General features: G+C 41.5%; 1 protein-coding gene across 1 annotated transcript; it reads left to right on the plus strand.

The window, feature by feature from the left end:
• The first annotated feature begins 1,105 nt into the window (after positions 1-1,105).
• TLR10 (toll like receptor 10) lies at positions 1,106-13,738 on the plus strand. Its single transcript, XM_073012467.1, has one exon. It carries the CDS (start codon positions 3,885-3,887, stop codon positions 6,318-6,320), a length of 2,436 nt encoding a protein of 811 aa, XP_072868568.1. The 5' UTR covers positions 1,106-3,884; the 3' UTR covers positions 6,321-13,738.
• Positions 13,739-14,722: the final 984 nt, after the last annotated feature.

Here is a 14,722-nt window from a genome sequence, read left to right on the forward strand (position 1 = left end):
GTCACTGAAATGTCAGCAAAGAAAAATATGGCCAGAGGCATCTAAGTCATTTGACCATGTTTTTAGAAGTTGGTGTTTTTTTTTTTTTTTTTTTTTGAGACGGAGTCTCGCTGTGTCTCCCAGACTGAAAAGTTGGTGTTTTGAGAAATCATCTAAATATGGTGACCTTACCAAAATTATTACTTTTTCTCCAAGATGTTTGAGAACACTTACCAGAAAAGTTTACAAAATATAAAAATTACATGATCAATGTGGATAATTAATATTTTTACAAAAGAATTCTCCAAGTTTACGATGTAAGGGAGTTCACACAAAGAAACTATGATCGTATGTGTTCCCAATATTAGAGATAAGATGCTCTCTTTCCTTTACTAGTATCAGCCGCTAATGGAAAACTTGGGAGTGGCCCTCCCACTCCCTGCTCTCCAGAGGCTTTCTGGAATTTCTTTACTTCAAGAAAAAACCAGACTTGGGAAGGTTCTAGAGAAGAGAAATACAGATGAGAGAGAGGTAACATTCTAAGTGGCCGTATGTTTTGATTCTGCCCCACCTTTGTTACCTTGCCATGTTTGTGTGCATTCCTGTGGGTGGGTGTGCCCACTGCCTCCCCCACCTTCCATCCGGCCTCTCAGAATGCTGGGAGCATGACACGCACAGAGAAGTCTCTCTACTCCATCCTCTTTCTGTTGAGCATGTCTTTTGCTCCCTCTGCTTGTCTATAGGAGTGACCTGTCTGAGGGAGGTTGAGGGTCAGTGTGTAACAGATACATACAAATGGAAGCAGAAAAACTCCCACACTAACTTATCACCTGCCCTTGGTACCTTCAGAGTGCCTGGGGTGGGGACATGTGTAGTTAAATTGTTTACTAATTTGCAATTAGAATCTAACCACTTCTCTCCACTTGCACTGATACATTCTCTCTGGCACAAGTTACTCTATAGTGTCCCAAGGAGTCTTCCCTGCCAGCCTTGTGGCTCCCAGTCATTTCCACCCAACAAACAGAGGAATCTTTTTATTTATTTATTTATTTATTTATTTATTTATTTATTTATTTATTTTTATACTTTAAGTTCTGGGGTACATGTGCAGAACGTGCAGGTTTGTTACATAGGTATACACATGCCATGGTGGTTTGCTGCACCCATCGAACTGTCATCTACATTAGGTATTTCTCCTAATGCTATTCCTCCCCTACCCCCCCATCCCCCGACAGGCCCCAGTGTGTGATGTTCCCCTTCCTGTGTCAATGTGTTCTCATTGTTCAACTCCTAGTTATGAGTGAGAACATGTGATATTTGGTTTTCCGTTCTTGTTATAGTTTGCTGAGAATGATGGTTTCTACATTCATCCATGTCCCTGCGAAGGACATGAACTTATTCTTTTTTATGGCTGTGTAGTATTCTATGGTGTATATGTGCCATGTTTTCTTTATCCAGTCTATCATTGATGGGCATTTGGGTTGGTTCCAAGTATTTGCTGTTGTGAATAGTGCTGCAATAAACATGTGTGTGCATGTGTCTTTATTGTAGAATGATTTATAATCCTTTGGGTATATACCCAGTAATGGGATTGCTGGGTCAAATGGTATTTCTAGTTCTAGATCCTTGAGGAATCGCCACACTGTTTTCCACAATGGTTGAACTAATTTACATTCCCACCAACAGTGTAAAAGTGTTCCTATTTCTCCACACCCTCCCCAGCATCTTGTGTCTCCTGACTGATCGCCATTCTAACAGGCATGAGATGGTATCTCATTGTGGTTTTGATTTGCATTTCTCTAATGGCCAGTGATTATGAGCTTTTTTTCATATGTTTGTTGGCTACATAAATGTCATCTTTTGAGAAGTGTCTGTTCATATCTTTCACCCACTTTTTGATGGGGTTGTTTTTTCTTGTAAATTTTTTAAAGTTCTTTGTAGATTCTGGGTATTAGCCTTTTGTCACATGGATAGATTGCATAAATTTTCTCCCATTCTGTAGGTTGCCTCAAACAGAGGAATCTCTAAAATGTATGCCAGAACCTGCCACTCCTGGACTCTAAATCTTCTGCTGGTTTCTTATTTCAGTCAGAGGAAAATTGCCAACAAGATCTGACCTTTTCTCTGATTTCCTCCCCTAACTCCACTCCAGGCCTTCCTCACATTTTCCAAGCACACCAGGATCTTTAAATTTGTACTTCCTGTTCTCTCTCTCCAAAATACTCTTTCCCTAGACAACAAGTGGCTTGCTTCTTCACCCGCTTTAGATCTCTGTATGAATGTCACTATCAGGGAGGCCTTTTTTGATCATTCTATACAAAAAAATCACTCCCCAGTCTCTTTCTGTTTCCCTTATTGTAGTTATTTTTCCTTCAAGTCAATATCACTGCCTGATATTGGTCCCCACCCAAATCTCATCTTGAACTGTAGCTCCCATGATTCCCACATGTTGTGGGAGGGACCTGGTGGGAAGTAATTGAATCATAGGGGCAGGTCTTTCCCATGCTCTCATGATAGTGAATAAGTCTCACGAGATCTTGTGGTTTTATAAAGGGGAGTTTCCCTGCACACGCTCTCTTGCCTGCTGCCACATAAGACATTACTTTACTCCTCATTCGCCTTCCACCCTGATTGTGAGGCCTCCCCAGGCATGTGGAATTGTGAGTCATAACATATAAATGTATTGTGTTGTTTGCAGTCTCTCTTTTATTACCCTTTCTCTAGAATGTAAGCTGTGTAAAAACAGAAATCTGTTCTTTTCACTGCTACTTCCCCAGTGCATAGAAAAGGCAGAATAGGCACTTAATAAATATCTTGAATAATGAATATTGTAAAATCTTAGTATTCTAACTACGTCTGTTCTATGTCTAATCAAACCACATGAAACTTAACATGTCTCCCAAAGTCCTCAGAATTCTATATCCTTCAGTTTCCTTGTCTATCAAATGGGAGTAATAGTACTTCCCTCACAGAGTATGGTGATAAATAAATAATATACACAAAGCAATTAGTATGTGTCTTGACACATTGAAATCTAACCCGGAAGTTTTGATCTATGCCATAGCAGAATTCAACAGATGAATATCAAGACCTTTGAATTCAACAAGAAGTTAAGGCATTTATAGTTGTCTAATAACAGACTGAAGATTGTAGCTTGGTATTCACTGGCAGGTCTCAGACATTTAGATCTTTCTTTTAATGACTTTGACACCATGCCTATCTGTGAGGAAGCCGGCAACATGTCACACCTGGAAATTGTTTCTCAGCATTAATACTATTATTTGGCAGTGATCCAGATTGCATTTGCCACTAACCTGAAGACATATAGAGGCAGAAGGACAGGAATCATCCTATTTGTTTCCTGTTTTGAAACTTCCATCTGTATAGGTAAGTGTTCAAAGTCCAATATTAGCTCCAGGGACTTTCTATATCCACAAATACAAAAATTGAGGGATAACTGCTTGATATCAAGTCAAAGATTCACAGTGTCTGGTAATAAAACAAATTACTTTCAATTTTCTTGAAATCTTCAGGCTATCAAAAGGAGATGTGAGAGAGGGTGTTGAGTCTGACCTGACAATGCGGTTCTTAAACCGAAGGGCCATTATGCTTCTCCTCTCTGAGAATCCTGACTTGCCTCAACAACGGAGATATGGCACAGTAGCCAGCTTGGAGACATCTCAGCCAATGCTCTGAGATCAAGTCAAAGACCCAACATACAGATTGGGACCCTATTCCAACCTCTTGATGAATATAGTCAGATGTTGGCATTTTTTTTTCACAAATAAAAGTCCTACAGGATTTAACCAAATAAAAACCTAATGTTATATACTGTCTTTTTAGGGTTTTGAGCTCATCTTCATCATTCATATGAGGAAATCAGTGGTAAAATCCTTGGAAATACAATGAGATTCATCAGAAACATTTACATATTTTGTAGTATTGTTATGACAGTAGAGGGCGAGGCTCCAGAGCTTCCAGAAGAAAGGGAACTGATGACCAACTGCTCCAACATGTCTCTAAGAAAGGTTCCCGCAGACTTGACCCCAGCCACAACCACACTGGATTTATCCTATAACCTCCTTTTTCAACTCCAGAGTTCAGATTTTCATTCTGTCTCCAAACTGAAAGTTTTGATTCTACACCATAACAGAATTCAACAGCTGAATCTCAAAACCTTTGAATTCAACAAGGAGTTAAGATATTTAGATTTGTCTAATAACAGACTGAAGAGCGTAACTTGGTATTTACTGGCAGGTCTCAGGTATTTAGATCTTTCTTTTAATGACTTTGACACCATGCCTATCTGTGAGGAAGCTGGCAACATGTCACAACTGGAAATCCTAGGTTTGAGTGGGGCAAAAATACAAAAATCAGATTTCCAGAAAATTGCTCATCTGCATCTAAATACTGTCTTCTTAGGATTCAGAACTCTTTCTCATTATGAAGAAGGTAGCCTGCCCATCTTAAACACGACAAAACTGCACATTGTTTTACCAATGGACACAAATTTCTGGGTTCTTTTGCGTGATGGAATCAAGACTTCAAAAATATTAGAAATGACAAATATAGATGGCAAAAGCCAATTTGTAAGTTATGAAATGCAACGAAATATTAGTTTAGAAAATGCTAAGACATCAGTTCTATTACTTAATAAAGTTGATTTACTCTGGGACGACCTTTTCCATATCTTACAATTTGTTTGGCATACATCAGTGGAACACTTTCAGATCCAAAATGTGACTTTTGGTGGTAAGGCTTATCTTGACCACAATTCATTTGACTACTCAAATACTGTAATGAGAACTATAAAATTGGAGCATGTACATTTCAGAGTGTTTTACATTCAACAGGCTAACATCTATTTGCTTTTGACCAAAATGGACATAGAAAACCTGACAATATCAAATGCACAAATGCCACATATGCTTTTCCCTAATTATCCTACAAAATTCCAATATTTAAATTTTGCCAATAATATCTTAACAGACGAGTTGTTTAAAAGAACTATCCAACTGCCTCACTTGAAAACTCTCATTTTGAATAGCAATAAACTGGAGACACTTTCTTTAGTGAGTTGCTTTGCTAACAACACACCCTTGGAACACTTGGATCTGAGTCAAAATCTATTACAACATAAAAATGATGAAAATTGCTCATGGCCAGAAACTGTGGTCAACATGAATCTGTCATACAATAAATTGTCTGATTCTGTCTTCAGGTGCTTGCCCAAAGGTATTCAAATACTTGACCTAAATAATAACCAAATCCAAACTGTACCTAAAGAGACTATTCATCTGATGGCCTTACGAGAGCTAAATATTGCTTTTAATTTCCTAACTGATCTCCCTGGGTGCAGTCATTTCAGTAGACTTTCAATTCTGAACATTGAAATGAACTTAATTCTCAGCCCATCTCTGGATTTTGTTCAGAGCTGCCAGGAAGTTAAGACTCTAAATGCAGGAAGAAATCCATTCCGGTGTACTTGTGAATTAAAAAAGTTCATTCAGCTTGAAACATATTCAGAGGTCATGATGGTTGGATGGTCAGATTCTTACACCTGTGAATACCCTTTAAACCTAAGGGGCACTCGGTTAAAAGATGTTCATCTCCCTGAATTATCTTGCAACACAGCTCTGTTGATTGTCACCATTGTGGTTATCATGCTAGTTCTGGGGTTGGCTGTGGCCTTCTGCTGTCTCCACTTCGATCTGCCCTGGTATTTCAGGATGCTAGGTCAATGCACACAAACATGGCACAGGGTTAGGAAGACAACTCAAGAACAACTCAAGAGAAATGTCCGATTCCACGCATTTATTTCATACAGTGAACATGATTCTCTGTGGGTGAAGAATGAATTGATCCCCAATCTAGAGAAAGAAGATGGTTCTATCTTGATTTGCCTTTATGAAAGATACTTTGACCCTGGCAAGAGCATTAGTGAAAATATTGTAAGCTTCATTGAGAAAAGCTATAAGTCCATCTTTGTTTTGTCTCCCAACTTTGTCCAGAATGAGTGGTGCCATTATGAATTCTACTTTGCCCACCACAATCTCTTCCATGAAAATTCTGATCATATAATTCTTATCTTACTGGAACCCATTCCATTCTACTGCATTCCCACAAGGTGTCATAAACTGAAAACTCTCCTGGAAAAAAAAGCATACTTGGAATGGCCCAAGGATAGGCGTAAATGTGGGCTTTTCTGGGCGAACCTTCGAGTTGCTATTAATGTTAACATATCAGCCACCAGAGAAATGTATGAACTGCAGCCATTCACAGAGTTAAATGAAGAGTCTCGAGGTTCTACAGTCTCTCTGATGAGAACAGACTGCCTATAAAATCCCACAGCCCTAGGGAAGTTGGGGACCACACACTGTTGGGATGTAAATTGATATAACCTTTATGATGGCAGTTTGGCAATACTCATTAAAATAAAAAATGGTTATTCCCTTCATATCAGTTTCCGGAAGGATTTCTAAGAATGTATCCTATAGAAACACCTTCACAACTTTATAAGGGCTTATGGAAAAAGGTGTTCATCCCAGGATTGTTTATAATCATGAAAAATGTGGCCTGGCACAGTGGCTCATGCTTGTAATCCCAGCACTTTGGGAGGCCAAGGTGGGTGGATCACGAGGTCAAGAGATGGAGACCATCCTGGCCAACATGGTGAAACCCCGTTTCTACTAAAAATACAAAAATTAGCTGGGCATGGTGGCACATGCCCATAGTCCCAGTTACTTGGGAGGCTGAGGCAGGAGAATCGCTTGAACCCAGGAGGTGGAGGTTGCAATGAGCCGAGACTGAGCCACTGCACTCTAGCCTGGAGACAGAGCAAGACTCCGTCTCAAAAAAAAAAAAAAAAAAAAAAGAAAGAAAGAAAATGGAAAACATCCTCATGTCCACAACATAAGGTCTAATTCAACAAATACATGTAATAAAATATTACATGCCACTAAAAAGAATGAGGTAACTCTGTATTTACTGGTATGGAAAAAACATATTAATATGTTATAAACTATTAGGTTGGTGCAAAACTAATTGTGGTTTTTGCCATTGAAATAAAAGTATAAAGAAATCTACAACAGATGTAGTAACAGTGGTTTGGGTCAGGGAGGTTGGATTACAGGGAGCATTTGATTTCTATGTTGTATATTTCTAAAATGTTTGAATTACTTAGAATGAATCTGTATTTCTTTTATAAGTAGAAAAAAACAATAAAGATAGTTTTTAAAGCCTACACATCCTACTCATTTGGCTTGATTCTTCATTCTGGTCTCACAGGTCACAGGAAGAAAAGCATAAAATATAAAAAAATTATAATTTTGCAAATTTATAAATACTACGTCATTTTTCTGGTTAGAAAAAAAATCTGTGGCTTAAACACATGATTCAGGGAGAGAACGTCATGCTCCTTTAAGATCTGACACCAATCTCCTTTTATCTCCTTGCATCTTCTTTATTTTTAATTGTTAGAGACTAGCTCTTGCTCTGTCACCCAGGCTGGAATGCAGTGGTTCGATCATAGCTCACTGTAGTATTGAAATTCTGGCCTCAAATGATCCTCCTGTCTTGGACTCCCAAAGTGCTGGGATTACAGGTGTGAGCCACCACACCCAGACCCTCCTTGCATCCTATCATTGGGCCCTATGGAGCTACTGGCCCTTCCCCAGAACTTTCAGTGTTCTTTCATGGCTCCAGAGCCCAGATTTCACATCGCGCCTGCTGTAATGCATTCCCTACTTGGGTTTGTTCAGGAAATCTTACAGTTCTCTCAGGACACAATCCACATATAAACTCTTCTTTGAAATCTTCCTTACTCTTTCCCATAAGCATGATGCTTCTTGATTCTCTTCCACACTTTGGACATATTTCTATCATTAACCTAATTATGTACATTTTTAAAGTTTCTGTTTCTCACTAGACTGAATTCCTCAAAGGTTAAGACAGACTTACATCTGACCTTGTGTCTGCAGCATTCCCTGGTTCAGAACCGGTGCTCAATGAATGTTTATGGAATGGATGTTGGGTTGGCTAGAAGAGCTTAGTGGGAACTCAACTGGCTTAAGGATAGATGGTGGAATCTGAAGGCATATTCTGAGAAGCTCAGGAAGAGCAGGAATAGGTTAAACTCAGGTAAGAAGACAGAGAATCCAGAATTGAAAGATTCCTAAGTAGAGTTCAAGTCATGTGAAATTGCCAAAATTTGGTTGCTCTTGACCTAGAAAAGCATCTACTTTTAAAAATCTCATTTTATCTGTGTTAGTCAGGTTTCTCTAGAGGGGCAGAACTAATAGGATATATATATATAAGTTTATAAGGATATATAAGCTCATATATATATATGAATTTCTTAAGAAGCATTGACTCACACAATACGCAATATATATGGGAGTTTATTAAGGAGTATTTACCCACACAGTTACATGGTCCCACAATAGACCATCTGCAAGCTGAGGAGCAAGGAAGCCAGTCCGAGTCCGAAAGCTGAAGAACTTGGGGTGCGATGTTTGAGTGCAGGAAGCATCCAGCACAGGAGAAAGATGTAGGCTGGGAGGCTAGCCCAGTCTAGTTTTGTCATGTTCTTCTGCCTCCTTTTATTCTAGGTATGCTGGCAACTGACTAGATGGTGCCCTCCCAGATTAAGGGTGGGTCTCTCTTTCCCATTCCACTGACTCAAATGTTAATCTCTTTTGACAACACCCTCACAGACACACCCAGGAACAATACTTTGCATCCTTCAATCCAATCAAGTCGACAGTCAATATTAGCCATCACACCATCTACTAAGACTAATCCCCTAAACAAGTTAAAACTGGATTATGCATCTAATTCATTTTCTTATAGTTTGTGATCTTATGAGTTCCTCATGCTAGTGATTATTTTAAAATTTGTACTCAAGAAGGCCAACCCGAGAGTACACGGAGGGCACTGGGTGTTGATCTAGAAGCCAGGCCATGCTACCATTTGGCTAGTAGCTGGAGTTGAGGAGCTAGAGTCCAGCAGCCTCGGGGCTGAGCATCTCTCTTTCTCTTCCCTGGTGAGCCCATGGTCTGTCTGGCAGAAGGGGAAACCCAAGGAAACTACAGTGGAGTGGGGACAAAGCATGGGGAAGGTGCCTTTCCTGGGCGGGACACTGATGTAAATGTGATTCTTGGCTTCTGGAGGAGTGAGACCGATTCTGCATGAGGGTTTGTAAATCTTGAGTAAATTATTCAAAATGAGACTTTCACCTTTAATTAGTTAATGAATTCACCTTTAATTATTTAATGAATTCACCTTTGCTTAATTAATTCAGCTTTAATTAATTAATTCACATTAAATTAATTTGGAACATGCAAAGAATGTTTAAGATTAGACCTAAAGTCACCAGGATTTAGTCATTTCATGGTAGAACTCTCAGTTTAGCAATACCATTTAAAAAATAAATGTGTTTTATTACAAATTTAAAAATAACACATGAGGCTGAGCTCTCAGCAACTTCACAGCTGGGTAATCCTTAAATCTTACCTATCAAATCATTGTGCTGTTCCTTTCTCAGAAACTTAAATACCATCCAAAATTTCCTAATATGCTTGGTTTTGACTGTTATGACTTACAATCAGAAAAAATAAATTTTACATGAGTTGAATGTTATTTGCTTTTGAGGCTTGAAATACAAGTAACACCTAGCCTCATACAAACCTGATGATATACTTTTACCCAAGAAATCTCAGATTTCAACAAAGACCCACTGTTCTGAATCACGACATTGATGCGGAAGTGACATACCCCGACTGAATGCTGTAACAGCAGCCGGTGTCATGAACTCCGATCATGTTTTAAAAATGACTCTGGAGCTTGTAAGTTCCTTTTTATTTCCTTGCTATTTGTCAACCTGGAACTTCTTTCATTTATTTTCCCTGAGGAAACTGAGCTCTTAAGTGAAGTCTGTCTGTGCATTCCTCAGAAGGCCTTCACAATCTCTTAGCATCCCTACAGATACACTGCAATCCTTTCTGGACGTCAACAGTTGAGTTGTTGAGAATGGTCTGTATTCTCTCAGCAAATGTGGCAAAGAGGGCTGTACTGAAATGGAATTGCAATCCTTGAATTCCCAACAGATTAGTGGGAAGAAGGAATTTTACATCTAATTTTTGGCAATGGTTCCCCAAAATTCACTCCTTTATCTATTATGATGAGCCATTCAAGAGAAGCATAGATTAGACATATCAAAAGTGAGTGAGAATTTGGAGATTGTCAAGTATAACTCTCACTTTCAAATGGGGAAATTGAGGCTTTAGAATTTTAAATGACCCACCCAAGCCCAGGTCATAGTCTTCTAACTCCTAAAGTTTTTCCTTCCAATCCACAACCAAGTGGCCTTTCCTTTTTGCATTTGATTTTTATTCTCTCATTCCTTCTATTGCAATTCTCAAGAACAGAGCCCTGGATGGGACACTTTGATTAGCCCATCTATATTCCCCAAAGTCATTTGAGGTCTAGGCTCTCTCTGCAGTCTTCCTCCATGGCCAAAGTATCCTGTATTTGCCACCTGGTTCCATCCCTGATAAAAACATTATTTTGCCATCAGTAACTTGCAATGGGGACTGCTCCTCAGGTCAGCCACCCGTGGTCTAGGAGCCCGAAAATGTTCTCTACGTAAAGGATGGGAAATAGTGGGGAGCCTCTTCTCCCCTGGAGGTTTCAAAGGCAACTTAACCACTAGCACCCTGCTGGGGATACATTCCCTGGTCCCTGAGCTCAGTTTTCCACCTGGTTTACTGTGACCCATGACGTGCTGCTGCCATTGATGCTTTTAACCCTGGACAGGACTCCTTGAGGACCCACTTGAGGGAGGAAGTGGGTCTGGTGGTGCATCCTGAAGTCCCCCAGGGGACAAGCGCAATGAAAAACTCCTGACTGTGGGTCTGGAAGTGGCCTACACCTGTACACCTATTCAACAGCCAGCTGCTGAGACACTGCCCTCTTTCACAGATGGGGGCTCTGAGCTGCTGGACAACATTGCATTCCGGGTGTCCAAGGACAAAGATGCAGCCAACAGTAGGGGTGTTCAGGGTTGGGGTTAGGGAGGCTGGGTGGGGGCTCCTGGCCAGCACAACTCCCGACAGCAGCCGCATGTCTGCCTCTTCACAGTGAGATACTTGTCTTGTTAGTGGTGTTCGAGCAGCCTCAAGGGTAACTGTTAATACTCTAACAACACATGCACATTCTAATCATCATTTTGACACACTTAATGAAAAACCAGTGGAGTGGACTCTAAATCAATTCACATTTTCCGCAAGACATTTATTTCAGTATTCTTTTTGCCCTTCAAATCTTTGCTCCAATCCCATTTCCACTGAAGACTTCCTGAACGACCTAGTAGAAAATGGCGGCACTCATTGTTCACCTTCCTTGCTTTTTATTTCTCCACAGCATTTGCCATCTTCAAAGTTTACTTCTAAGTTTTCTCTTTATCCTGCTGATTCCCTGTCTTCCCCCACTAGAATACAAACTCTTTTAGAGCAGAGATTTTTTTTCTGTTTTGCTCACAGATATTGTCTCCATCTCTGCCTAGAACAGTGCCTGGCACAGGTCCACTCCCCAAGGATTTTCTTTCTGTGGACCCTTTGTTGATCAGCCTCCTCTGCTTCACTGAAGTCCCTCATGGCCTCTGTTGCCAAGGCTACCCCCTTCAGTGTCAGTGCTTGCTGTTGGAAATCAAGGATACAGATTTTACTTGTAAAGGGGTGTATTTGTCCATTTTCATGCTGCTGATAAAGACATACCCAAGACTGGGTAATTTATAAAGAAACAGAGGTTTAATAGACTCACAGTTCCGTGTGCCTGGGGAGACCTCACAATCATGGCAGAGGTGAAAGGCATATCTTACATGGTGGTACACAAGAGGGAATGGGACCCCTTATAAAACCGTCAGATCTTGTGAGACTTATTCACCACCATGGGAACAGTATGGGAGAAACCGCCCCATGATTCAATTACCTCCCACTGGGTCCCTCCCACAACATGTGGGAATTATGGGAGCCACAATTCAAGATGAGATTTGGGTGGGGACATAGCCAAACCATATCAAGGCGCATCCCTCACCATCTGTATTTTTGCTGATACTTTCTGGGATGTGCCATCACTGGCCTGGTGCTTCCCCCAATCCCTGCACACTTCATGAATCTTCTCTTTGCCTCCTCCTGTTGGAAGCTGCCGGATCTCAGGGGCTTGCTCTGGGCAGCCCTTTAACTATTTTGGAGTCTGCAGATTATATGAATCACTGCAAATGGGGTACCTGGCTCCATGACCCCCAACTACTTCCCCTGTTCTTTTGCTGTCTTAGCCTTTTTAGAAGGGAAGGGGCAGCACTGGGCCAATGAAGCCCTGCTGCAGGTCCACGCCTCAGATCTCCCCTTGCCCCGGTGCTTCGGAAGGTCTCCCTTGAACTTTCTAAGTTCTTCTGAGGGCCTGGTACAGCTAGGACTGGCAGTGTTCCCCAAGTGGGATGCCCCAGCCCAGATGCAGACCCATATGGACCCCAGTCTTTATTTCTCCCCTTTGAGATGACCTCTGACCCTCTACCGCAAACATGGAGTCAACCAGCTATCCTGAGGAGCTCTGGAATTCACATCTTTGGGGTTCTCTCAGAGACTGGTGATTGGGTCCCCATCTGAGGTGGGTGGCCTGGAAAGCAGTACAGGCCCACCCGGGATTGGGCACCAGAATGCTGCTGACATGTTGATTGGGGTGGCTCTCACATTGAACACAAGATGACTTCAGGGCATTGGCTACCAGCAGCTCATCGCTGACCCTTGGGCTGGAGCCACCAGGGTGGACCTATGCTCGTCTGTGTTTTGACTGTGGTGCCACCTCTTGTCTATAACACCTGAGGGTGGCAGGTGTGCTGGCAGGTGTCCTTTATCCTGCGTCCCCCTGTGCCCCCAGCCTCAGGCACCCAGGGTAATAGCTGCCATTGCTGTATGCTTTGAGCCATGTGCCAGGCAGTCCTTCAAGGATGGCTTTCAAAACTGAACACCAATGGGCCTTCCAATCAACATCCTCTCTTGCCTCCCGTGGTTACATGGTGCTCTGCCAGTCAGTATTAAGCTGTGCCTGATGAAGGAGGAATGTTTCTTGCAGGAGCGGGACTGCTCTTCTCTCTTTGTGCACTGACCCCTTGCCTACCCTTGTGTGGAAGGCGGGAGTTCTGTCAAAATCAATGGTTACCACCTCAAGAGGCCAAGAGAAAATGCGGCTGGATGGTTTTGGTTCTATGTTTATACTATAAAATTCTGAATGGTGAACTTAACAGAATCAGAAAATGAATACTGTACAGGCTCACATTTCCCTGCATCCTCTGGGGAAGGCTTGCATCCATGAAGCACAGCAACAACCTTTGAGAGTCACAGGAAGCCAGGGTGGATAGATGATGTGGTAGCATGAGTAATAATTCAACCAGCGTTACAAACATACCGTCAGGGAACTGCAGAGGCAAGAAGACGTACATAATTTAATGTGAGCAGGTTCTGAAGAGCTGCCTTGTGATTAATTACAACACTGCTGCTGTTTTCTTCTTGGTGAGAGACACAACTAACCAAGAACAGCACACTGGACAATAAAATGCATGAAGAGATGGCTCCTGGGTTTGAACAGGAAGAGATGTTGCTTGGATGCTGCAAAGGATCCTCACAGGTACCAGCTAGAAAATATAAACAATATGCAAACGACTCTTCTGTGCCAATTCTCATTAATAACTCACTGAACCTCACATGGGTCCATCCATTTCAAAATATTCTTTTTTTTTTTTTTTTTTTTTTTTTTTTTTTTTTTTTTTTTTTTAGACAGGATCTCATTTTCACCTGGAATGCAGGAATGTAGTGGTGCAATCACAGCTCACTGTAACCTCCACCTCCAGGGCTCCAGTGATCCTCCTACCTTGGCCTCCTGAAAAGCGGGGACTACAGGTGTGTACCACTACTCCTAGCTAATTTTTGTATCTTTTTTGGTAGAAACAGGGTTTTGCCATGTTACCCAGGCTGGTCTTGAACTCCTGGGCTTAAGCAATCTGCCTGCCTAGGCCTCCTAAAGTGCTGAGATTATAGGCGTGAGCCACTGTGCCTGGCCACAAAACATTTTTTTTTTTTGAGATGGAGTCTTGCTCTATTACCCAGTCTGTAGTACAGTGGCACAATCTCGGCTCACTGCAAACTCTGCCTCCCAGGTTCAAGTGATTCTCCTGCTTCAGCCTCCCGAGTAGCTGGGATTATAGGTGCACGCCACCACGCTGGAGTAATTTTTGTATTTTTAGTAGAGATGGGGTTTCGCCATGTTGGCCAGGCTGGTCTCGAACTCCTGACCTCCGGGGATCTGCCCACCTTGGCCTCCCAAAGTGCTGGGATCACAGGCGTGAGCCACTACTTCCTGCCAAAACATACTTTTAAAATCAAATTATTTTATAGACAGGGGTCCTGTGCTACACAGTCCTAAGAAGGAGAATATCTTGGCTTTGCAGCCAGAATGTGTATTGCTTCTGATTTCTTAGCTGTACAATGATTTGTTTCTGTTTCAGAGGAAATCACTGGCAGCAGGACAGTTTTTATCTCGAGTACTAATGTATGATGTGGTGAAATTTGGTGGTAAGATGGGTTGCTCTGATAGATTGGAACAGGCACATTCTAATACCACAATATTAAGTTTATTGGATGTTCCTCCTGTGGTGTTTATTAAAAATGGAAAGGAGATGAGGCCTTTA

This window comes from Chlorocebus sabaeus, chromosome 27, assembly GCF_047675955.1.
Source record: "Chlorocebus sabaeus isolate Y175 chromosome 27, mChlSab1.0.hap1, whole genome shotgun sequence".
In the NCBI taxonomy this organism is placed as follows: Eukaryota; Metazoa; Chordata; class Mammalia; order Primates; family Cercopithecidae; genus Chlorocebus; species Chlorocebus sabaeus.